Genomic DNA, 27,213 nt, shown 5'->3' on the forward strand with positions numbered 1-27,213 from the left:
CCTGTGAGCAGTTTGGCATCCCTGTAAGTTTTTACAAAGGGAGGAGCGAGACAAGTAAGCTGTTCATATTCTAGACTGGATTCGAAAGACATTGGGTATTTCAAAGTCGGCACAAGGATCAAGCATTTTCTTCAGAAGTCACTCCTCACTTGGTCCTAAAGTTCTGGTCCCATTTCTCACTGCTTCCCTCTGGATCCTGTAGGTGCCCTATACCACGGACCTCTCCCATTCTCTGAACACATTATGCTAACCCCACTTCTCTGCTATTATCCTTTGATACCAGTGACATTTTCTAAGGTCCTTCAGGCCCAGCTCAAGTTTCACCTCCTCTTGAAAAGCTTCTCCTGTTTCAAGCCCTTTAAGGGGCTCTCTACCTTTATTCTGAGAAGAAAGTTAAAATCCTTAATGTAACTCACAAGACCCTGGTTTCTGTTTATTTACCTCTCATCCTATTCCCTTACATTTGTCTGTCGGCCTAGGTAGTGAGCCTGGGTCTTGTTTATCTTTTTTTCTTCAGGGACTACCACAATGTCTTTAACATGATAGAGCCTTCATTGTTGAGTTGAAAAAAATGTAAATAGTCCTCACAGAGAAAGTTACTTTATTGAAAGTTGTTCTCTTTCAAAGAACTATAGAGTCTAATCAAGAGTACTTCTCAAGTTCATTGATGTACAAAGAAATTTAAGACTTCTGCATTACGATTTTGTAGCCAATTGTTCCCAGAGCCCTAAATACCTATATTTATCATAAATATGGCATATATTTCTTCTATGTAAAATATTTCTTCTTCTAAGTGAAACATCAGTACATCTGGCAGCTAAAGAATTAGAAGAACCATAGAGGCAGTCTATTATAAACCCCTTAGTTCATAGTCAAATAAACTAGCTTGGCAGTGTCAAATGACTTGAAAAATGTTACTTAGCTAGTTTGTGACAAAGTTGAAGCTAAAATACAAATGTCTTAGTTGCTAAATCAATCATCATCATCATCAACATTTAGAGAACTTACATTAGCCCAGTACTCCTCTAAGTATGCTACTTATATTAGCTGTTTTAATGTTCACAATACTCCCAGCAGTAAGGATGCTAAGGCACAGAGAGGTTGGCTAATTTGCCCAAGTGCAAAATGCATAGTAATTACAACAGCAACCCTCAAACAGATCTTTTTCCAGCTTCTCCAAATCCCAAGCCCAGACATATTGACAAATATAGTAGAATAAAAATAGCATTCCTTTGGGGCTTCTGGGGCGCAGTGGGTTAAGTGTCAGACACTTGATTTGGCTTGGGTCCTGATCTTAGGGTCGTGAGATTGAGCCCCATGTTAGGCTCCCCATGAGCCCATTGCTTGGGATTCTTTCTCCAGCTGCCCCCCTCCATGCTCTCACTCTCTCTCTCTCTCTCAAATAAATAAATAAATCTTAAAAAAAATAGAGGGCCCCTTGGTAGCTCAGTTGGTTAAGTGTCTAACTTTGGCTCTGGTCATGATCCTCAGGTTTTGGAATCGAGTTTCGCATCGGGCTCCCAGCTCAGCAGGGAGTCTGCTTCTCCCTCTTCCTCTGCCCCTCGCTCTGCTTGTGCTCTCTCTCTCTCAAATAAATAAATAAATAAATAAATAAATAAATAAATAAAATCTTTAAAAAAAATAGAATTCCTTCTATTAGGAAGTAGACTCTATCTCCTGATGCCTCGATCTGGATTTGATGGTCAGCAACTTGCCTCATTTTGACCATAATCACTGTGGATAGATCATCCAAACAGAAAATCAATAAGGAAACAGCAGACCTGAATAATGCTATAGGACAAATGAACCTAACAAATATATACAGAACAGTCCATCCAGTAGCACAGGATGCATATTCTTTTCAAGCACACATGGAACATTCTCCAGGAGATTTATATGTTTGGCCACAAAGCAATCATTAACAAATTTAGGAATACTGAAATCATATCAAGTATTTTTTTCTGACTACAATGGTATGAAAGTAGAAATCAGTAACATGAAGAAAACTAGAAAATTCACAAATATTTGAAATTAGGGAACACATTCCTAAGCAACTAACGAGTGAAAAAAGAAATAAATATCTTGAGACAAATGAAAATGGAAATGTAACATACCAAAACTTATGGGATGCAGCAAAAGCAGTTCTAAGAGGGGAAGGTATAGCATAGAGTGTATAAAGTGTTTCTTTATATAAATAAATAAATAAATAAATAATAAATAACCTAACTTTATGCTTCAAAGAGTTAGAGAAAGAGCAAACAAAGCCCAAAGTTAGTGGAAAGAAGGAAATAATAAACATTAGAGCAGAAATCAGTGAAATAGGGATTAGAAAGACAATAGAAAAAAATCGACAAAACTAAGAGTCGGTTCCTTGAAAACAAACAAAATTGACAAACCCTTAACTAGACTAACCAAGGAAAAAAGAGAGAGGACTCAAATACAATTATAAATGGAAGAAGAGATAGTAAAGTTGACACCACAGAAACACAAAAGATTGTCAGAGACTACTGGGAACAACTACATGGTAACAAATTGGTCAACCTGGAGAAAATGGATACACTCCCAGAAATATACCTTGTAAGACTGGATTCTCAGGGAGCAGCTAGTAAAGTAAGTAATATGTCTTCTGGGGAGAAATTGTGAGCTGGGCTGCGGGCATAGCCGGGACAAGTGTTTGTATGCCTATGAACAACTGCTTCTTTGTTATATGTTGTCTTTTAGGTCTCATGGACACCGGCTTCATTGGCTTTCAGAAGTAGGTGTTTTGGGGGCCTTTGTCTTTGGGTAGAAATTTTAAAATTGGGGGCACTAAATATGGGGTCCAAATCCTTTACTCCTATGGAGAAGTTGTGAGTTGGGAGTTTCTGACTGTATGGCGCTGTACTGGGGATGGGGCTTATGGCCGGGCCAGGGGGCCTCAGCCTTTCCTAATGGTTTCAGTGTATGTTCTCATTTGCCTGATGTACAGGAGTTGCTCACTAGTTTCTGGACTTATTTCAAAGAGAATTGCTCCACATTACATTTGATGTAATAATGGAATATTATATATAATGGAACATTATTCAGCCATAAAAAGAGGAAATCCTGCCATTTGTGACAATATGGTTGAAACTTGAGGGCATTACACTAACTGAAATTTGTTAGATGGAGAAAGACAAATACTGTATGGTATCACTTAATGTGGAATCTGAAATAACGGAGAGTACGTTGGTGGTTGCCAAGGGCTAGAGGGTGGGGAAAATAGCTGATGGTGACCAAAGGGTCCAAAGTTTCAGTTATAAGTCAATTCCACATACATCTTGGTGATTATAGTTAACAATACAGTGTAATTACATACATCAAAGTTGCTGAGAGAGTAGAATGTTAAATATTCTCAAAACAAAAAACCAAAGAAAAGAAAAAAAGAAAGGAATGGTGGCTGTATGAGGTCATGGATGTGTTGACTAACTTTATTGTGATCATTTCCCAATGTCTACGTATTTCAAATCATCATGTTGTACATCTTAAACTTACACAATGTTTTATGTCAACTCTGATCTCAATAAAGCTAGAAAAAAAGTAACATATGTAATTCAGATGTATAGAGAAAAAATAAAATGAAATAGGCCAAAACTGAAGCTCACCCATTCTTTCCTCAGCAGTTTCAAGTCTACTGATTCACCCAACAAAAGCATTCTTCATTTCTGTCACTGCATCTTATTTCTAGCATTTCATTCTGATTCTTTCTTACAGTTTCTATCTCTCTATGGGCATTACCTATCTGGTCTTTCATGTTGTAGACTTTTTGCATCACATCCCTTTACACGTTAATCACAGCTTTTTAAAATTGCCTATCTGATAATACTAACATCTGTGTCATGTCTGAGTCCGGATCTGATGATTGCTTTGTCTCCTTGGACTCTCTTTTTTCTTGCCTTTTGGTATGCCTTAGAATTTTTTTCTTCTTGAAAGCCAGATACGTTTCGAGTAATAGGTACCAAGACAACCAGGTCTTTAGTGTGAAGATTTATGTTAATCTTGCCGGGAGTTGGACTGTATTTGATGCTTCTTGTAGTTGTATGTACGAGACTTCAAATTCCTTCAGTGTCCTTAGCAGCAATGTCCACAATAGCCAAACTATGGAAAGAGCCAAGATGTCCATCGACAGATGAATGGATAAAGAAGATGTGGTATATATATACAATGGAATATTATGCAGCCATCAAAAGGAATGAAATCTTGCCATTTGCAACGACGTGGATGGAAGCCGAGTGAAATAAGTCAATCAGAGAAAGACATGTATCATATGACCTCACTGATATGAGGAATTCTTAATCTCAGTGTCCTTGTTTTGGCTTTGGGACTTCTTTTAGTATTGTTTCTCAGACAGTCTGTGTTCTGCAGTCTATTCAGCTGTATTAAACTGGTGACATCGGTGTGCTGTAGCATGTGGAAGAGGGGGAGCATTCTAAAATCTTCTAAGTCTTGGTCTTTTAGTGGGCTTGTCTTGAGTGTATGGCCTTCACAAGTGTTTCTGGGCCTCACCGATGGGTACAGCTCTCCTCTTCCTGCCCGCGGTGTTCATGATCTATTTCCTCCATGTCCTCTCCCCTATTGACTATGGAGTTTTTCCCCTTGTAGGTGACACAGGAAGGCTGGAAGGAGGTAGAGTGAAGTGGAATTCCCTTCTCCCAGTTGGGGTAAGCTTGCAGTATTATACCAAAGCCTTCTCCTGCAGAGTAGACCTTTATTAGGGAGAAGGATCTGGGAGGGTTAGAAAGTAGAAGTATGAGACTATCAGTAGAAGTAGTAAACTATTCTTCCAAATTATTCCACATGAACTTGGGGTTCTTGCATGTGCTTGGGATTTTTTTTAATAAAAATTTTAGATAATTCATGATTTATAGATAGAATTTCTCATAAATCTAATATGCATGGCAATCAGAAATTATAATCCTTTCTCCTTCTTTAACTAATAAGAGTTGATTTTGAATTCCTTAAGGAAAACCCTAGACCTCAATTATACTTGTAAATACTTTAACATATTTGTTCCACCTAATCTTTGGTATTCTTATATGCAGTGCTTGAGGTCTTGCTGAAGCTACCAGAATTACTTACTAGTTGCTGTTTGCATTATTAGAACTGAGTGTGTTTCGTGTCCTTAAATACTCACCCAGTGTTTCTTTTACTTGCTAGGAAATGAAGTGTCTGATGAGGAGTGCAGATTAAAAGCTAAAAGTTTATCCAAAGTATCAAGCTCAAGATTTGGTATCTGACAAGAGATGAAAAGGTGAAGTTGAGAAGGTTGTGATGTCTCAAAGGTCAGATCAAGACATTTGAGAGGTGAAGTCCAAGAACCTGGCTTATAACGTGAAGAATTTGAGATGCAGCCAGAACTTACAACAAAGACTAGATTCTGGAGTCATTGCATGGAGGCTACAGCTTAAACTTTGAATATAAATGTGGTTCTGGGAAGGACAAGAACTGGGGTTAGAACCTTTGGGAATGGGTACACTTAAGGAATGGGAAAAAATAAAATCAGCAGTGGAAAAGCCAGAAAGGTGGGAGAAAAACCAGAATGAGATACAAAGGAAATTAAGGTAGAAGAGGTTCCTTTTTTCTTCCAGCAATGCCTGGCCTATAAGGTCAGATTCTGCACTGGACAGATGCACCAGTCCTGACAGAGGAAAAGAGCTTCCTGTATTTCTGGGCCTGAATGACTTGCTTCTTGCCAGAATTGAATTCTTTTTACAGTGGAAATAGATGTAAATGTTTCATAGGAAGTGGTTAGTGTTTATTAGGTAAAAGTCCACATTTATGAGATAAAGCTCCATTCTTGGAATTCACCCAGATAGGAGAGTGCTTTGTGGTGGCTATAAAATTGCAGCGGTAGCCAAATTTTGTATATAAAATTACCATGACCTCAGAGGTAACTGCAAATGATTTACTGCAAACCAATGTACAATCTTTGCAATATATGAATTTCTTTGGAGATCTGTATTTGGATGGAGTGGCCACTATATGTACACATACCTAAAGTACAAGCAGATGCTTTATGCCAGGTACTTAGTGGCTTGTTTCTCGTGCTGACTATATGGTCAGCATTTAAAGGAAATCAGGAATCTTTGGTAAATCCTTGCTATAGCAACAAGACAGTTTTCATCAAGTTTGTGAAATGTAATTTTATTAATTAATAGAAGGGCATGTCTTACCAGACACAATGTCCCCGAATAAATAAAATCTCAGCATCATTAAAAGCACACAAACACACAGTTTAACAGGGTACAATACAAAGTCAATTTCGATGATGTTCTTACTTGCATTTACTAAAAATCTGAGAAAGACTGTATTAATCTCTAAATAATTATCTTGCATAAAGAGAAAAGTAGAGCACAATTATTTCGTAGAAGGTTTTGGGAGTGACAATTTGAGAAAACTTTGCTTTAAAATATATTAAGATACATCACAGGTCAAATCACACTCTCTGTAACATTACAACATGGAATTGTACTTAAAAATAAAGGTGGCTGAAGAAGGCTGTATACTTTCTTTCCTAACATTACACTAATTTCTATTTTTGGCATGAGTTAATAACCTTTTCCATTAGTAGGAAAATGTGCTCTGCAAACTCTCGGAGGGCACCACGGCCACCATTACATTTGCAAATATATCCAACAGCCTTCTGGGCGGTGGAACAGGCATCAGCAGGCACGCCACTTAGGCCCACTTTCTTCAAGCACTCCTCGTCAGACACTTCATTTCCTAGCAAGTAAAAGAAACACGGGGTGAGTATTTGAGTACACAAAACATACGCAGTTCTAATAACGCAAACAGCAACCAGTAAGTAATTCTGGTAGCTTCAGCAAGACCTCAAGCACTGCATGTAAGAATACCAAAGATTAGGTGGAACAAGTATGTTAAAGTATTTACTAGTATATTTGAGGTCTAGGGTTTTCCTTAAGCAATTCAAAATTAACACTTATCAGTTAAAGGAGGAGAAAGGATTATAATTTCTGATTGCCATGTATATTAGATTTATGAGAAATTCTATCTATAAATTATGAATTATCAAAAATTTTTATTAAAAAAACATCCCAAGCACATGCAAGAACCCCAAGTTCATGTGGAGTAATTATAAATGTTTTGGATCATTTATCAGTGTTTTTCTCTTTGCTCCACCCGTTAGTTTTTTAGAGGGAGGGCTAGGAAAGAATTCCTAGACATCATGTTTTACCCCAAGACTCTTCAGCATCTACCTCTAACACATAACCATCTCTAATAGATCAATCTACTTTTTTAAAAAGTGAGACAGTTATCATCAAACTAACAAAACCCACAATTCCTTAATATCATCTTGGGGCTCCTGGGTGGCTCGGTGGGTTAAGCATCTGCCTTGGGCTCAGGTCATGATCCCGGGGTCCTGGGATCGAGCCCCATGTCGGGCTCCCTACTCAGCTGGGAGTTTGCTTCTCCCTCTCCCGCTTGTGCTCTCTCTCTCACTCACTCTCTTTCAAATAAATAAATAAAAAATCTTAAAAGAAATATCACCTAGTAACTTAGTATGTGCTCAAATATCCCATTGTCTCAAATTTTCTCTTTTACAAATTGATCTGTTTGCTTCAGAAGCCAAAGTCCACATACTGCATTCTGTTGATCTATATTTTAAGTACTTTTAATCTGTAACAGTTCTCTTTGATTTGTACATCATTTATTTGTTGAAGAATTACCATCACACTGACAAAACTACACCCTTTTTCCACCTGCCCTGCTCTCTCCCTTTCTGTTTTGTGTTGATAGGATGAATTTCAGAAGCACCCAGTACCTCAGATTCTCCATTCTGAGTATAATTATTATTATACCATAGACCAACTACTACTAATAAAATGCTCATTAAAAAAAGATTTTGTTTTAAATCTGTTCCACATTTATCCAGTGAAAATTTTTAAATGATTAAATGTATTGAAATCTGATTTTTTTCACTGAAAGATGATGAAAATTCAAGTATTTAATTTGCATAATCTACCCCTGAAACTAAGCTGTATTTCGTAAAATTTACCTGTGTAAGTGTTGATATTTTTAAGGAATACATTTTCTTTTTCTTTTTTTTTTAAGATTTTATTTATTTATTTGACAGAGAGAGTGAGAGAACACAAGCAGGGGGAGTGGGAGAGGGAAAAGCAGGCTCCCCGCTGAGCAGGCAGCACAATACGGTGCGGTGCTCCATCCCAGGACCCTGGGATCATGACCTGAGCTGAAGGCAGACGCTTAACCATCTGAGCCACCCAGGTGCCCCAGGAAAACATCTTCATACATTTATGTGACCCATGCTAAATAGTGCTCTGATTTTAAATTAAAATTTGAAGCTATTCTCTATTTTCTTGTTTTCTAGCCTCTGCTTTTATAGTTTTTTTTTAATGTTATATAAGTAATGCATATTCTTGGTAGAAACATTTTTTTCAAAGTCAAGGCAAAAACCAAATTAATATCATCTTAATTACCACTATTTATGGATAATCACTGTATTCTGGCATATGCAATTACATAATTTTACCAATATAAGTGATACACACTATTATTACCACCTGCAGGCACTCTATCAGGTATTCTATATTATTTTCAATTTTCTTTCCAATAGCCTTATAAAGTTTGACTTGTGTTTATACTATAAATAGGAAAACCAAGGTTTGGAGAAGCTCACTGAGGGTCGCACAGATACTTAGTATACCTGGAATTTGTTATACATTCCACTAAAATTGTTTTCTCCTTACAAAAACTGTGTCATTTTCTATCAAGGGCTCTGTAGTATTCTTCACTGAATCTTTGCATGCAGTTCAAAGGCTAGTCCTGAAGTCTTCAGATGACCTGCTCCCAAAGCATTTCTGTGCTGCTTCTTTTGAGGCCCATATTACCCTTGTAACTACTTATTTCATGCATGGCTTAGGTTATATGTATTTTAATAACTTGTCATCTTTAATATCTAAAATGTAGACATCAGACTGCAAGCTCTGGCAGCAGTAAGTCCCAGCAACCAACCCCAAGCCTGCACATAGCATATCTGCTAAATGCCAACGTGACAACCTTGTGACACCTGACCCTGTCAATACAGATTACAGCACTGGCTTTCATGGTTGCAGAGCATTCCATTTTGTGGATATTCTATGTTTGCAGGATATTTAAGTGGGCTCTTTTTTTTTTTCCTCCATTACTGGCACATTTGTCCAATTTCCTTCCTGGAATTGGGACTTAAGAGTTAATACTAGGGACATTTTAAGAAAGCAAACATCATCCAGAGTGTACTTCCTATATGTGGGGAATCTGCTAAGTGCTTTACCTAGATTATCTCATTGCTTCCTCCAACAGACCTATGACACAGGTACTCTTGACATTTCCAGTTTACAGGGGAGGAAATGAAGGCTTACCTTACCAACACTGACCAGTCAGATGTGGTCTGACTCAAAAGCATGTGTCAGGAATCATTCTACTAGGATACAACTGATACGTACTATCAAACTAACCTCCAGAAATTCAGTACCTTCCTCAGTAGTGTAGAGAGTTCCTATTTCTCTACAATTATGCCAATCTTGGGAATTTTCTTTTTCATTTCTCTATTTCTTAAAAAAAAAAAAAATCGTGGTCCACTTTATGATGGCTGAATAATAAAATACCAACCAAGATACGCCACTTCTTTCCAGCACAGGCCCATTTCTTTTCTCCACTCATCCAGAACGGCTAGCTTGTCTGGTACATTGACTTCCATTTTGCAATCCAGTTTTAAGGAAGAGAGTGTCTGCTTTGAACAGGCTCTTTCTGAAATTAACCTCACCTTAAAAAATAAAAAAAGAAAAGAAAGAAAGAAAGGGCAAAATGAGAAAATAAAGAAAACAAGTATTTCCTAATAAAAATAAAATAACACCTGGTAAATAATGAGAGTCACAAATGAGTGGCCTTCTGAAGGACCAATTAAGTAAAACCAACTGATATTTTAAAATGATGAATCTTTACAACATTTTCTAATAGTCCAATAAAGATAAAAGACACTGTTTTCTACAGTGGGAAGGATCCTATCTGCAGGTTAAAAAATATACATTGTCTGATACTAACCTAAGATTCTCCTATAATTCGATTTATCCAGAGGAAAGTCTACAACCTGTCTCTTGTGCTGCTTAAGAACACATACTTAAGATTTCTAGGGAATTATAAGAAATTATCTCAGCTTTCATATTTGAAAATATATTAAATATTAAGTTACTCTGAATTAAAATTTTCAAAAAGAATAAGCTACATCTTAGAAATCCACAAGATACTTGTTTTTTTTTTCTAAATGCTGATACCTATTTTTTTGAGATTTTTCTTGTTGAACGATCCTATGGGAATTGCTAGATAGTTCCTATTTAAAAATAATATGTTTATACTTACTGAATAACCAAGAAATATTATTTGCTGATTGACAAATTCCTAATTTTATTCATCTAAGAGTATAAGTATGACAATTTTCTAGGCATGTGAAGGCTAAATTTCAGGTATTTTAATAGAGAATACTAAAAATTTAAATCTCTTATTTCCCTCACATGTTCTTTGACCCTGAATCATCATCTTAAAAAACATCACTATATTCAGGGGGCACATACCTCAATACCACTTTTCTTTAATAAACTTATCCCAATAGCATCTTTTACATCATAAGATATTATTTCTTTTTGGTCTCCTGATATATAAATGTGGCCATTGGTGAGACATCCATCAATATTGCAAACCAAAAGTTTTATCTCCTTAAGCTTCTCTTTGCCAAAATAGCCATATCTAAAAGAAACCAAAATAGACCTCTGAGTACAAGTGCAATACTAATCACTCCCTCTCAAATGGCTAACACCAGTAAACTTAATAACCATTCCCACTCAATTATTCAAACATTACCCTTAGCATTTACATCACATATACACTTCAGCTTCCAGCGCAAGACCTTTGAGTAGAGTGGTCTAACCAGGCTATGTGTTTCTCAAGTTATTGAATAAGCCATCTATAGGCATACTTTATGTGTATGTCTTCCTCACATGAACGGACTAATTGCAAAGATCCTACAATGTTTGGAATATCAAAAATTAGTGTCTAGAAAATGCCACATGTCAGGGTCCAGTGCAAAGGCTGTGCAAGTCTTGTTTTTACCTTAATACTCTTTGTTCTGCAATAGGCCAATCAATATCCACATCTATATCCACACTGTGCTCAGCTCGCATTTCGTAGTAGGCCATTTTTCCACCCTAAAGATGGTATAAATGCCATGAGTACTGTTTTTAACATTAATTCACAATACCAAAATGTTTATTATAATACAGAACAATGAATTCATTTCTACAATCCTGAGAAAAATAAATAACCCGGGAAAATGAGTGACATTCAACAAATAATTTTTTGAGGGAAAAGCTTTTTGTTTCCTATATATTCAAACCATACACCATAATATTTTTCAAATTCTATCTACATAGTACAAGCTTCCCATTTTTCTTCACATAGATTTCTATTTGAAGACTGAAAAAAGCAGAAATACACATCTTCCAATATTTTGACACGGAATTTTCTAGAAATCCCCTAACTGTATCCTCTTCTTCTGATAGTCTCTCCCCTCATCATCCAAAGCAGTATAAAGGTTTTCAGAACTTATGTTCCAATTTGCAACTAAGTGGCAAGATAGGGGAGGAAAAATAACTGTAGTATCTATTGTACAGAATTGTCGGGGTGCCTGGTTGGCTTAGTCGTTAAGTGTCTGCCTTCGGCTCAGGTCATGATCCGAGGGTCCTGGGATCGAGCCCCACATCAGGCTCCCTGCTCTGGAGGAAGCCTGCTTCTCCCTCTCCCACTCCCCCTGCTTGTGTTCCCTCTCTTGCTGTGTCTCTCTCTGTCAAATAAATAAAATCTTAAAAAAAAAAAAAGAATTGTCTTAGATCCCTGAACTACAGGTGGGAGTGGACAATAATTGTCTGGATCACATGTGAGCAAAGGGAGGGATAAGTTCCTGATCTTGGGGTCTGGGGGCAAAGGGGGAGACCTTTCCTATGACTGTGATAATTTGAACGTCAAAATCAATTACAGGAAAATTTCATTTTTTAGAATTGTCAGTCTCTTCATAAATCTTATGATGAGATACTTCATTGTTCTCCACACTTTAGGAAAGCGTCCAATAACAGTCCCTTTAGCAAAGAGTTTGCAAAGGGCGCTATCTGTGTGTCAAACCTAATTTTCCTGAACACTCAAACTTAACTAAACTGTCTACAGTTTGCCTATATACTGCCAGAAGACTGTTAAAAATCCTTTTACCTCAGAGCATGAGTCACATTAGAAATTTTACTACAGCGAGTAGAGGGTTTTTTTTAAATGCTGATTTTGAGTAACAATAAGGACCTGAATCCAAATCCCAACAGTACCACTTACTACCCTGAGCCAATTACTTCCTTTTTTCAAAGCAGCCATTTCCTCCTCTATAAAACTGGGCCAGTTTTTTTTTTAAAGCTTTATTGAGATATACTTCACATATTATAAAATTTACCCATTTAAAGTGTGCAATTCAGTGGCTTTTAGTGTATTCACAGAGTTTTGTGACCATTACCACAATCTAATTTTAGAAAATTTTCACCAAAATAAACTCCATACCCAGTAGCAATCACTCCCCTCCCCTTGTCCCTAGGCAATCACTAATCCACTTCCTGTCTCTACAGATCTCCCTAGTCTGAAGATTTCACTAAAATGGAACATGACATAAATGGTCCTTTGTGACTGACTCTTTCACTTAGCACGGTGTTTTCAAGGTTCATTATGTATCACTACCAGGAATGTCTACTTTATTCCACTGCTATGCAGATTACATGATATAACCTATGTAAAAGTGTTTTGTACAGTCCTTGGTACATAGTAAGGGCTGAATAAATAACTGCTATTAAGTAAAAGGAACAAATAGTATATGATGTAACCACGTAGGCTCTAAAGATGTGAGAGACATCCAACCCCCTTATTTTAAAATGAGACCAATGAGATTCAGAACAGATAAAATGTATATTCAAAGCCACATAGTTAGAGATAGAGAACTATCACCTGGCTTTCCTGACACCCAGCTTGGTGATCTTCCACATCTACGACGTTTTTTTGTCTCTTTTTTAAAAGCAACTGATTTTTATTCAACTGTACAACCACAACCTGACAGTAACAAACCATAGATTAAAAACAGAATTTTGAATGGAATAAAATGAATCAGGACATGTATACAACATTCAATATCTGATTCATTTCTTAGTTGTAGCAGAATTCCTTGCTTATTCACTGAATGGATTCCAAAGATTAGTTTACTGTAAGCCTACAGGATAAGTGCCTCAGATGATAACTCTTATCAGTTATTGCCTTTCTTCTAGAAACTGATACTTTCCTTTATGAACTGTGCCATGTCTTCCTTAGAACTGAGCTATACATATAAAAAGGTTTAAGAGATTTTTGCAAAATGAAGGCACAAACCTGTAAATAACCCATCTCTATCAAATGTCTTTTAGCAAAATAAAATGAGCCATTTTCATATAATTCTCCATCCCAGTCTTGTCGACGAGGTCGTTTAGCTGGATTCAAATTCAGAGGCTCAGTCACTTCACGAACTAAAAGCAAAAAGCTATAGTAAGTCTATGTTGCTTTGAATACTGAGTATTCATTTAGTAATTTTCAAAAATAAATAAATTGAAACTGTAAAATATTTTTCTATCTCAATAAATAAATGGATTTTTAGAGGAACAAAATCTCTAATGATGCTGATTTATCTTTGTTAATATTTATTAATTGTTTAATATTATCTAATCATAGAAAAATAAAGTATTTTACAGAGGAATTCTGAATAACTGAGGTTTTAAGGCATTTTTAAAAATACAAGGTTCTGGAAGGACATCAAGGCAACCTTAAGGCAGCTTCAAAAGGACTGAACTTGTCATAAAATATCCTTCTTTGAATATTTTAATATATTTCTCATTATTTGCTTCTATAGAAATACAATGTATGTGTTTATACAATGTGGTTGAGAAATTACTTTCATAGAATTATTACAGAAAACTGAAGATTTCCTCATCAAATTATTGAGACTTTTATATTGATAAAAATGTTTGTATATTACATATTCTTACCAGTAATTTAAAAATATACTAAGCATAATAATAAATAATATTTACTTATTACTATCCTTGGTAATGAAGGCTCAGCAACATCAACGTTAGTGATTATAACATGATGTAACAGACAAAGCCCTCAGTACTGGTAAATAGGGATCCTCTTGTCTTTTCACTGTTTTTTTCCCAAAACTGTGTTTATGGATGTGTATTGACATGTACGCATGATTCTGTGTGTGTGTGTGTGTGTGTGTGTGTGTGTGTGTTTAAAGTTGGTGATGGTTCAGAATCTTTTTGATTCTACTTTTGGCTGTCACTTATGTGAGTAATGGCTTCTAGAAATAACTTCTATTTACTTCCCTAACTAAACCATCCTCTTTTCAGTCCTAGTCCATCAGTGTTTGATATAATCTAGGAAAAATACTCAGGAAATATGCATTGAATAGCTACATATGGTACAGTTTTATAGGCACGGGATACACAGCAGTGAATACGACTCTCTACTTTCGTGTAGTGTGCGATCTAGTGGTGGAGACAGGCAATAAACAAACTCATTCAAGTGGTACTTTGAAGAAAAGGAATGAGAAGGGCAAGTCTTTCCTAAGTGAACAAGGATCAGTGGCTACTTCTCTCTGGGGATATTTGCTGCATCTGAGGAAGAAGGGAAAGAAGGATCAAACCTGGCATAAGCAGAGGGACTCTGCTGGGGTAAAGAGAAACCAGAAGAGTTTGTAATGGCCCTGTGGACTAGAATCACAGATTGGCTTCTATAAGAGCCCAAACACAGAGCTAGTTCTTGCCACCCAATTATTCCCCTGCAGGACGTTTGCTGAGTGTGCTCTGGCACAAGAAGCTAGGGATGGGCTGGAAGGCAGGGAGAGATCATTATAGTTTTGTGGTGCTTAAGTCCCAAAGTCCTGTTAGCCTGGGGTTATCAGCAATACATACAAGATCCATCTCCTGGCAAGACACCTGCACTAAGAGGTAAAGTGAAACTAAAGCTCAAACCCAGCACAACTCCTAACTGGATCAAAGTGACTGGCTCCATATCCTATCTGTCTGAGAGAAGAAGGAGTATGACTTCCCTGGAGGAAAATAATATATACAGACCCTTGAACAACGCAGGGGCTGGGGTGCCAAACCCCCACATGGTCAAAAATCTACATATAACTTTTGATTCCCCCAAAGCTTAACTCAAAGAGCTTACTGTTGACCAGAAGCCTTACCAATAACATAGTCAATTAACACATATTTTGTATATTACATGTATTGTGTTGTTGCAATAAAATAAGCTAGAGAAAAGAAAGTGCTATTAAGAAAATCATAAGGATGAGAAAATACATTTACAGTACTGTGCAGTATTTATTGAAAAACACTGTGTATGAGTGGACCCGTGCAGCTCAAACCCATGTTGTTCAAGGGTCAACTGTACTCCAATCTCTATGTCAGGAATGTGACAAAATACGAGTCATGAAGAAGTAGAAATACATTACCCATAACTAGAGAAAAACGGTTGTAGAAACAGAACTATAAATGACCCAGATGTCAGAACCTACAATCGAGGATTTTCAGAGAACTATCATAAATATGTCAGATATTATAGGAAAAGATTTAAAAAGATGGAGAATTTCAACAGAGAACAGAATCTCTAAAAAATAGCTACAATATACATTCCAGAATGGAAAACACATATATCTGAAATAATTCACTGGACAGGATTTATAGTGCACTGAACAAGTCAGAAGAAATGATCAATGAACTCAAATATGTCAACAGAAATTACTCAACATGAAGCACAGAGAGAAAAATCAACGAACAATACAGAACAGACTGTGAGAGACATGTGGACCCTATAAAATTGTTTAAGATACACTTAAATCTGAGGCCTAGAAAGAGAGGAGAGAGAAAATGTGAGAGGAGAAATATTTGGAGATAATGGCACAGATTTTTTGCAAACTAATAACAGATATCAACCTAGAGATATGACAAGTTCAGAGAATTCTTTTTTTTTTTTTAAAGATTTTATTTATTTGACAAAGAGAGCACAAGCAGAAGGAGAGAGAGGGAGAAGCAGGCTCCCTGCTGAGCAAGAAGCCTGATGTGGGACTCAATCCCAGGATCCTGGGATATGACCCGGGCCGAAGGCAGCCGCTTAACCGACTGAGCCACCCAGGTGTCCCCAAGTTCAGAGAATTTTAAATAGGATAAACACAAAAAAAGCCCCCACAGCAATACAAATTGGGAGTCAACTATGAAAAATTAAGATAAAGGGAAAAATCTTAAAAGCAGCCTGAGGGAAAAAAGGCATTATATTTAGAGAAACAATGATCAGAATAATAAGCTGATTTCTTTTAAGAAACAAAGGATGGCAGAAAATAATGAAATGACACGTTAATAATGCATCTTCAAAAGAGTAACATCTTAAAGATGCAATCTTAAAAAGCCGAAAGAAAGAAAAGGCAAACCAAAATTTTATATTCAATGAAAATGCCCTTTAAAAATAAGGGTGAGGGGCACCTGGGTGGCTAAGGCGTTAAGTGTCTGCCTTCAGCTCAGGTCATGATCCCAGGGTCCTGGGATCCGAGCCCCGCATCAGGCTCCCTGCTAGGCGGGAAGCCTGCTTCTCCCTCTCCCACTCCCCCTGCTTGTGTTCCCTCTCTGGCTGTGTCTCTCTCTGTCAAATAAATAAAGAAAATCTTAAAAAAAAAAATAAGGGTGAATTATAGACATTTTTAGACAAAAGCTGAGAGGAGCTGTTACTAATAGATGTACACTGTAAGACAGAAGCACATGTAAGTGGTAAGAAATGAAGGCTAACAGAAAAAGGTAAACATGCAGGTGAAGATAAATGACTATTTTAAAATAACTTAAAGTACCATTAACTGTTTAAAATAAATAGAACAACAATGTATCTTGGGTCATAATATAGACAGAAATAGATTACGTGACAATTACAGTACAAAAGGCAGGGGCTAAATAGAAATTTACTATTGTTAGCTTCTTAATTATTTGTGAAAATACAAATTCAGGTAGACTATAACAAACTAAGGGTGCAAAGTGTAATCTCTAGAGCAGTGCTGTCGAATAGAAATATAATGGGAGCTGCATCTATAATTTTAAATTTTCTAATGGCTACAGTTTTAAAAAAGCAAAAAGAAGTGAAATTAATTGTAATAATATTTTATTTATCCCTATGTATCTAAAATTCTTTAACATGTAATAAATGTAAGATTTATTAATGAGATATTGCATATACTTCTTTCATACTAATCTTAGAAATCCAGTATGTATTTTACACTTAATGCATATCTCAATTTGGATTAACTACATTTCGAGCTAACAGTGCTAGAGGCTACTATATTAGACAGTAAGGTTCTAGCGTGGTGACAAAAAAATACAAAAAGTTATACAATATAAAACGGAATAATTTTTCAAGTACTGATTAATCCAGTAGCACTTTTAGTGATTTTATAAACAGGGACATAAGAATAGACTCACAAAAAAATACCACTCTGGGTTAGAGCCATTGTTCATCAATAGCATTTTGTTTCATAGTGGTTTTAAGAAAATATATGACAAGACAAAGCTCTTGTCTCTAATGTTCACTTCTCGATATTAAAAGATATTTATTCAAACATTTCTAATTTTCTTAAAATTCCTTATGGATCTAATTTTTATGGCTTTGTCATCTATTTAACATACATATTTTTTGGGCTTCTTGAACTTTAATCATATAGTCAATATTCAGTTTAACACTGGGCTTCCTTGATTTGCTTCAAAAATTTGTTTCTTAAGCTTTAATAGAGCCTTCCTAGAAACTATTTCCTCAGAAATCAGAATTTCTGAGACTTGGTAATTAAGTTCAAAGTTAAAATATATAGCTTAACACAGAACCTGGCACAGAGAAGACAATAAATATTTACTGAATGAAATCAATATGTAAATGTATTTACTGATATATTTCATTGGTTTGTGTAACATTCATATTTTGAGATTGAAGAATCTTATTTTCAGTCCTTCTTTATCCTCTTACTTGCTCTTTTTTGCGCTGTCTCTAGTGTCATTGCATCTTCCTTACTGTCTCCTTTAAGTCACACATTCGTTAGAGACAACTAAGCCAGCTGCCCTGTTATTCAACAAATGTCAGAGCACCTAACAGAAATCAAACTGCCTTTCCTTACATATGTTACATTTACCTATTTGTTGGTCATCCTATTCTTTTTTTTTAATTTTATTATGTTATGTTAATCACCATACATTACATCATTAGTTTTTGATGTAGTGTTCCATGATTCATTGTTTGTGCATAACACCCAGTGCCCCATTCAACACGGGTCATCCTATTCTTTATTCAATATTTTACTAGTTTAGCTAGCTAGAAATCAGGCTCCTGCTAAATACCGTGGAAGTCTTCCTACATCAGGGTTACATATTTTGGGAAGCAATTCCACAATTCATTCTTGAGGTCCTCCAGAACTTTTTGGTAGACTTCTATCCCCATGATCCTAGTATGATTTATATGGAGTTTACCAAGCAAGTCTGGAACAAACACAGAAATATTTCACATCTAGAAAAATGACATGCCTGCCTCAGAAGGCAAACAGAGTGTTAAAATGTCCATCTGTAAAAAATAAAGCAGGGAATTTGGTCTGTCCTGTCTAAATAATCACAAGACTTAGAACTGATTATAAATGTCATTACCTACTACAGTTAATAATCACGTGTTGCTCCCTTCATTCTTAAAGAATATTTACATATGAAAAAGCTGAGTCTCCATAAAAGCTAAAATCAAGACTGATATATAACAGAATACCTCCTTTCTGAATTTCACTCCATCGAAACTGATGGCGTCGCACAACAGAGAAAACAGAATCATATCCTTCCTCTCGAATCATTTCTGCAACTTTTTGAAGGTCAGTAGGATGTAAACACGGAGAAGTTGCTTGAATATTTCCTACAATGTCAACCTCTTAAAAAAACAAAACAAATGAAAAGGACATCAAAGTTCTTTGCAAGGGATACAAAGATCTTAAATTCAAATGTGAAAACAAGTCTTATGAAATAATAAGTTGGAAATTACATAAAATTTTGAATAAACTATCAAATGCATACCATTGTGATAATTAAGAAATTCTATGATGGCATCTAGTGAGGTAGAGCTGTCTTTTGAAACTTCAGAACTTCTTCGATGAACTTGGGCACCAAATTGTTTGGCCACATTCTCAATTTCATCATGGTCTGTTGAAACCCATACACTGTATAGATATTAAGAAATAAATATAACAAGCCAAATCATTAAAAGAAACCACTAAAGAAAAAAAGGAGCTCTGCAACCCAAAAATACAACTTATATGATGTTAGGATAGTTTTTATACCATCAAAAAAAATTACAGATCTAATATAATATAAAATTTAAAGAATTATATTTGTATATAAACTATATTGTGTCTGAATAAAAATACAGTACCAGATATAGTATTTGTTTACATATAAAAATACTTGTATATGTATTGTCTTATGTCTTATTTATATAACATTATTTATGTAGCCCTAGATATAGTTTTATAAAATTAGAAAAAATGACACTTGGTATTTTTAAGGCTACTGGTATATTAAGTAAAACAGTAGTGCTAGAAGTTCAAATCTAAAGGATCTAAAGAAGATCCTGCTTCTTATTCCCCATTCAAATCCAAATTACTGTGTGAAGAATTTCCTGCTAAGGAAAAAAATGGATTTGTATTAGACCATGAAGCTGAAAGAATTTCAAGCTTGGAAGCGACGAAATGCCTAGATCTGGGCTCAAAATAATCAGATAATCCAACTCTCTTGTTTTGCCAACAATGGGTATACTATAAATATATGAACACAAAATTGATGGAGGTATAGCCATTGACAACAATTACAGACACAGAGAACAGAACATGACTTGATGGACTCTGGGAAGTTTAACTTGACTGCACCTTTCATCACATCTTAGATGGTTCACCATTTAGACTTTCTAAGATGATGACTATGAGTAAAATGCTACTTTGGGGAAGTGTACTAGTTTCTATTGAAGTTCAGTTTCCTGGATCTTTACAAATTCCCTTTGCTAGAAACAAAAGATGTGACTATTCCTCTAGCCACAATGTTTTATTAGTGATATTACACAAAGACAGTTTAATGACTTACACTCTTTGGCATATGCATTTATTTTTTTTTTATCATCTTCATTCAACATCTACTGGGGGTAAGAGGAACTGCATGTTTCAGATGTCTACGCTCAGGTGCCAAGAGTGAAAAGAAAGTGAGAAACTAAAGAAACATTTTTTTTTTTTTGAGACAGAAGTTTACTAAATACCAAAAAAATTTCTAACATCTCCAGATTTTACTTATTAATTTCCGTTCTTCCCTTTAATATTTGCAGGAAGATTTAAATCTAAAGATAAAGTCAATAATCCCCCTAATTTTTTTTTTTTTTAAAGCCTAGTAAACAAGATGAGCCATTGGCTAGGGATCAGATTCTCACATTTACTGTCACTCTGGGCAAGGCAGAACACAGAAGCCCCTATTTCCCCATCTTGAAATCTGAACTATTTGGGGCAGATTTTCTACTGGAGAAATGTCATAGTCAAAGGTACATAACAAAGTGAAGTACCAATGAAAACCTAGTTTTAAAAATGAGAAGGTGAAGGCAGGATGGTAAGATGGTAAATACAGTAAAAAGTGAACTGTAAAAGCAAAAGAAATGGTCTTTTGACATCTAATTTATGTCACTGATTGAAATAAACTACTGACGTCGTTTCCTTTATTATCCTGATTTTCTGTAATGAAAATTCAATACCACAGGATTTGGTGATATATTTGAAATGCTTAAAAGGTAAATAAAAAATAACAGAGCTTTTGGAAGAGGTTTGCTTTTCTTCTTTCCTCCCTTTTATCATTCATTCATTCCTTCATTCATGAAATGTTTACTGAGTGCCTATTATGTTTCAGGTCCTACTTTGGACACTGGAGATATGCAGTCCATTTTCTTGAGAAACTTTCAGTTCTTAGCCTATTGGTAGAGACAGAGGTCAACATAGTACTATAATACTCTAAACCATCCAGGAAAGAGAGGTAAGGAAGCAATGACTAACTTCTCTACAATGCTTTACTTTTACAAAGTATTTTTATAGTGCCTGCTACATAACATGCTCAATCTATATGTGTTAATAAATGAAACATTAAATGGTTAACAGCATGGGATCTGAAGGAATGGGTTCAAATCCTAGCTCCATCACATGTTAGCATATATGACCTTAGGTAAGATCCATCATCTCCCTAGGCCTCAATTTTTAGTAAAGTGCATGTGATTTAAAAAAAAAAATACAGGTGATAATAATAGTAATTACCTCATACCATTGTTATAAGGATTAAATAAAACCACAACACACAATAAACATTTAATACATGTTAGCGATTCAAAATAATAAAATAGGAATGGTAATAAAGGAACACATACATGGTCTCATTTAATCCTCACAGACTCGGTTGGAAGGAAAACTGCTGCTTTCAGAACTTCAAAGGTCCAAATGTCTAATTTATATGTATAAAAATAGCATCCCATATGTAGACTTAAAATACAATGAACATCCTTTATTAAAGGGGCTATGTAAGCAGATGGTTTTCCTTTGGCTTAGAGGAATCAGAAGAGGGAGGGCAAAAAGAATGAGCAAGTGAATAAACAGGCCTAATAAAATGTAAAATCAAGTACAGAGTAAATGTCAAAGCCTAATGCTAATGGCTTTAGCCTCAAATGAAGTCATATTCCATCTAACAGGATGAACAGGAATATCAACCCTGATGCCTGTGAATATTATTTCAAAGCGAAGTGTCATTTTAAGGATAACACAGCATAGGCTTATCAAATGAAACTGAAGTTCATGTTTTTTTTTTTTCCACAAGTGTGTTAGGCAACATTTACAAAATCAATTTGTTCTGAGGTTTACTAACAGCACTGAACCACTGTTGCAATCAAGCTCTTACAAACTCATCTCTAACAATAACTTTTTACTAAATGAAAAAAATTGTCTTAGCATTTTTCTCAACTGCTAACTATCCAAAGTAGTATGCAAAGTTAGCGACCTTGCAAGTATTGCTAGCTTTGACGCTGAGCAGGCCAGAAAAATCTGTTTCAACGAATAAATCATGGTTTTGAACAAAATAATCTCCAAAGCATCTTCCAGCCCTGAAAAACACAATCGGGCAGCGCAATTTTCTTCACTTCCTTTGTAGGGTAAATATTTATCAAAGAAAGAAAGTAGGAAGGTGAGGGGCAGCAAGGTTGCTCCAAACGTGGATTGTAGCTTCAGAATAAATCAGTTAAATCCAAATCAACACATTTTAATTCAGGTTCCAATACATTAAGCATACCAAGATAAGTAAGAGTACCCACTCACAAGAACCTCTTCAACCCAGTAGAGCAAGGGTCATCCCAGGCTAAATCTGGCTCACAGCCTGCCTGTTTTCATAAACAAACTTTTAATGGAATACAGCTATGCTCATTCACTTATGTATTGTTATGGCTACTTTCACAACATACAACAGGGCTAAGCAACAGAGACCATTTGGCTTGTAACATCTAAAATATCTAGTATTTGGCCCTTTACAGAAAAGTTGGTGGACCCCTGAAATAGAGAGTAAAGACACAATTCCATTAACTCTTCAAGGTCAAAGCATGTTAGCATTAGGAAGAATTCTGAAGATAATTACAATTTTCCCATTTTACAAGTAAGCAAACTGTGGCCCATGGAAGAGATGAAGATTGTAAAAACCTTCAATATGAGGGGAAAATGTCAAGGATAGATCACATGCTATATGGCACACTCTAAGGGCTGTATATACACTACCTCACTTAATCTCCTCAGCAAGCCTATGAGGTGGATATTTAAGTCCATTCTGCAGATGAGGAAACTGAGGCACAGACGTTAAGTGATTTACCCAAAGTTGCAGTTAACATGTGGTGAAGCTAGAAATTCAGATCCACAGTTTGACTCCAGGGTCTGTGACCTTACCTCGCCGCACAGTGCATGCACTAAAAGAAGGTCTGAACACTGCTGCTCTGTGCAGAAAACAAAGGCACAGTTACTTTTTATGGAGGGGATCAGCAAAAACTTCACTGAGGAAGTGGTGCTAGTCCCTTTTAACTTTTTAGTTGAACTTTCCAGATCCTCAGAAAAGATGCTACATAGCAAACAGCTATGCAAACTAAACAGAGGAACATCACTTCATTACACAATATTCTAAGTTTGAGAAGGCAGAGTCAGACCGATTATGCTCATTTTGCTGGTAAGAAAAATACTGGTTTTATTTCTTCCAATTACTAATATTAGTATAGTAACAGATACCATAGATGGCTTGAAGTATAAAATATCATTCCAATTGTCAAGATGCTTATACTCTAGTCTAGATGTAGTAAATAAAACTGGTACAGAAAACGTTCTCAGGAATCATTTGTTCGTTCATGGATTTTGTACAAATGCATTTTAATAAATGGAAGCAGGAAAATCACTGCTTAATATATAACATATATTTTCCAATCATTTCATAGTAAAATCTCCTATGTCTGCAATAAGGCTATTTGTTGGGTTTTGACTCCCAGCATCTACTCCCCTTTGGTAATCATATTCCAATTTTTCTCTCAATGGAACTGTCACATGGTGCTTCAGGGGTGTTCCATCACCGGCTCCAAGAGCGGAAGAGGCAGCTAAACTGAACCAATACAAGCACTGGGGACCCAAAGGGGCTCTTTTTGGTTACACTTAAACCTGGAAGGAGTAAAATAAGGGCGTAAACCAAGCTGGATACCAAAGCAGAAAGGGCAGCTTTGATTTGTTAACTATGGCAGTATGGAAAAGAATCCAGCAAAAACTGAACTCAAATTCCCCAAAACAAAGACTGGAGACTTCTTAAAAGCTGGAGTATGTTAAGGAAAAGGTATTGAGAGGGTGATAAAGAGGGTTAGTCCATGTGACTAGGCCGTCTGGGTTTGTTAACTGGTGCTTATCCAGAGGAGAAACACACTTCTAACTTTATGATGGGCGGCAAGGTGCAAGTTGAAGCAAGGTGCCCATCGAATTTAGGCCCTTAGTTCTCCCACAGGGACTGGGAAGGAATGAGAGTTATCTACTGGGATGTTTGCATTTCAAAGAGACAGTTTTGGGTGGTAGATTTACATTCCAAAGGATGGAGAAGGGGTTCATAATTATAAGCTTTCAAAAGTAGTTGTTCTGAGAGGGGGTTCAGAGGCAATCTGCCTGTCACCAGGTGGTCCCTAAAACAAACAGTAAATTCTCCTGGCAGCATTGACCTTTCTCAGCCATTTTAAGGGGGGCTAGGATCATCCTAGAAGCATGGCCTTTCGCTGCTGGAAACCATACTAGAGTTTGGACAAGTCGTTATGTGCTGAGAGTTTTGCAGTTCTCAGCACAATCACCTGACACCATAAAGGGAAAGCCTATCTAGAAGAACCAAGAAATGGAGGATTCTGGTGACAGAGGGCACCATTCCCTTACCCTGCTTTATTTTTCTTGAAAATATTTATCACCACCAAATAGAGTATACACTGTATATTGCCAGTCCCTAGCTCCATGAGACTAGGGACTGACTCTTGCTACTGCCATCAACTCTGGTTAGAAACACAGTACAGTGCCAGTCACATAGCAGATGGTCAATAAATATTTGCTGAATGAATGAATCATTTTAGCCTCTGAATCTCATTGTATCTGAACAAGCCTTACCCTTCTTCGTTAAGCCAGGCTGAAAGGGATTTCCTGACATGCAACCAAACAAAGAGTTGTAAATGAGTTTTGTTCTTAATTTACTGTGAAAGTGAGTTTTGATCTCTACTTCATTTCACAAAAATGGCATATCACTGCTGCCTGGATGCACCTTCTTCCAGTCTTTTTTTACCCCCAGTGTGTACTCTTTGTAAAGGTGAAAAAATGTCCAAAAGTTTGTAAGCCCCAAAAGGACAAGAACCATGTCATTTATCTTGATGTTTCCTTGGATGTGTATGGCAGAAATTAGGGCCAGTAAATGTTTACTGAATTGAACCACATTCCCAAGGCTTTCCCTATCTCTCCTTTGCACACTTCCTATTACATTGCTACATTAGTGTTATCTTCTGGGTGCCCACCCCTATTTAACTCGCTCCACCCAGGGCTTCCTTTGGATTAAAACATTAAGAAAATTAGTAAATTTATACTTTTGGAGTGTCTTTCTTTAAACAAGACTAGTTAAATGAAAATCATAAACCCATATATTTGTGTGGGCAATTAATATGCTCCAAAAACAATCATCTCTTTCAGACCAAAACCCAAACATCAAAAAGTTAAAATATTTTACTTTCCACAGTAACAAATTCAAGCATAATTAGGGTGAAGTTACTATGTGTAAACTCATTCCCGGCACAAAATTCTCTCTCTCTTCTTTAATGAATGATATCAGCTTGTCACCCCTGCCCAAAATGGCATATGGCAATGTCTCTGAATGATGCACAATTAACCTGTCTTTAGGGCAGACGAGGTTCCAAAGATATAATAAAACCATTTATAAGCATATCATAAAACAGCCTGCTGTACATTTTCTCACTATCTCTTACCTATGTACAAAGGTAGGTAGTTTTCTAGATTGTGCTGACTCACAGGCAGATAGCTTGGAGTATTTTTCAAATGTCAGAAAGGGATTTCCAAGCCGAGCTTGAAACTAGAAAGCCTTGACACCTCACTTCATTCATGAACCTGATCCCTCCCCTAATCGATCGGCACCAAGTGGTTATCACAGGCTGAGCAACAGGGGAACCCTAATTGGCCTCTGTCTACAAGAGTTCACATATTGCCACAGACGTTTCATAGGGGGTGGCCTCCTTTACTTTATCCTGTGAGGTCAACCCGGGCGGCAGAGACGGCTGAAAAGGGGGAAATCTCCCCTTTTACCGATGGCATTCTCAAGGGCAGGGACAGGAACTGTCCCAGGTCAAGACTATTAGCAGCTACGGAACAAGGAAGAAGCTGGAGCACTTCCTCCCCGCGCTCTCAACCAGGGCCCAGACACCCCGGATCTTGCACACCCCTTCCAAGAGCAATTGCCCTGGGAGCCCCAGCCCTTCCAGCGGCCCGGCTCCCGGTTCCGACCCCCACCCAGGCCGCGCCGCCCACTCTCGCACATGCGCACCTCTGGAAGACCCCCGAGTCCAGGGCCGCACGCAGGACCCAGCCAATAAGCGGGACCCCCGCCAGGTGCTTAATGTTCTTCAGGGGGATGCCCTTGCTGCCGCCCCGGGCCAGAATTAGAGCCGCCAGGTGCGGGGGCTTCTCCACACCTCGGCCCTGGCCTCCGCGGGAGTTGCGCTGCAGCTTCGGCGGCCGGCCCCGGGAGGGCCGCCCCCGCGGGTTGGAGACGGAGGTGGCGGCCCCCTTCTCCACCGAGTCCATCTTCCTCCCACGCCTTCTCCCCAGCTTCTCCACATCCGGGAGCTCTTCTCTCGCCACCTCAGCTCGGCGCCGCCCGATCTCCCCGCCCGACCACTCGCGGGGGTGGCTGTTCCTGGCCCTGGCTCCGCCTCCGCAACGGTCCGCCCCTCAACGAGGCACGCCGGGAATTGTAGTCCGCGGCCGTCTCGCCTGGGTCCAGTAGGCGAAGTAGGCTCAGGGATAACTGGAAAGAAGTGCAGCTTCTGGGGGGAGGGGGTTGATATTATACGGAGATTTCTAAACTAGGCAACATAGATTATAGATTTTTTGGTAAAGAACTTCTCCACTTAAGAAATGCAGTGGATTTTCCACTGCACACTCAAATGCACCCTAACACGAATCAATCTTATATTTAAAATTATAATTGTATCTTTTTCTGCTATGTTCCTGAGATTACCTCATTCAAATATCCTACAGGCACGTTCCATTCAATATTAAAAAAAACTCAGCTTTCCATATGGGCTCAAACTCCTCCTACATCTACCTTTTCTATCAAGATTACTGAACATCTAGCATCGAAAACTTGGAAGTCAACCTTGACTATTCCCTTACAGTGTAGTAATCACCTATTCTTGTTTTTTGTTGTTGTTGTTGTTCTTATTTTGTTTTAT

At 37.1% G+C, this 27,213-nt stretch overlaps 1 protein-coding gene across 1 annotated transcript; it reads right to left on the minus strand.

Moving 5' to 3' along the window:
- Positions 1 to 6,146: 6,146 nt before the first annotated feature.
- CMAS (cytidine monophosphate N-acetylneuraminic acid synthetase) lies at positions 6,147 to 26,666 on the minus strand. Its single transcript, XM_025879824.2, has 8 exons — positions 26,304 to 26,666; positions 19,221 to 19,363; positions 18,922 to 19,077; positions 13,477 to 13,610; positions 11,143 to 11,237; positions 10,608 to 10,779; positions 9,649 to 9,802; positions 6,147 to 6,741 (listed from the first exon to the last, which is right to left on the minus strand). The coding sequence occupies exons 1-8, from the start codon at positions 26,561 to 26,563 to the stop codon at positions 6,551 to 6,553; spliced, it is 1,305 nt and encodes a 434-aa protein (XP_025735609.1). The 5' UTR covers positions 26,564 to 26,666; the 3' UTR covers positions 6,147 to 6,550.
- Between the last annotated feature and the right edge of the window lie 547 nt (positions 26,667 to 27,213).

Source organism: Callorhinus ursinus, unplaced genomic scaffold, assembly GCF_003265705.2.
Source record: "Callorhinus ursinus isolate GAN/ISIS: 27379988/994484 unplaced genomic scaffold, GSC_fseal_2.0 scaffold27, whole genome shotgun sequence".
NCBI lineage: Eukaryota > Metazoa > Chordata > Mammalia > Carnivora > Otariidae > Callorhinus > Callorhinus ursinus.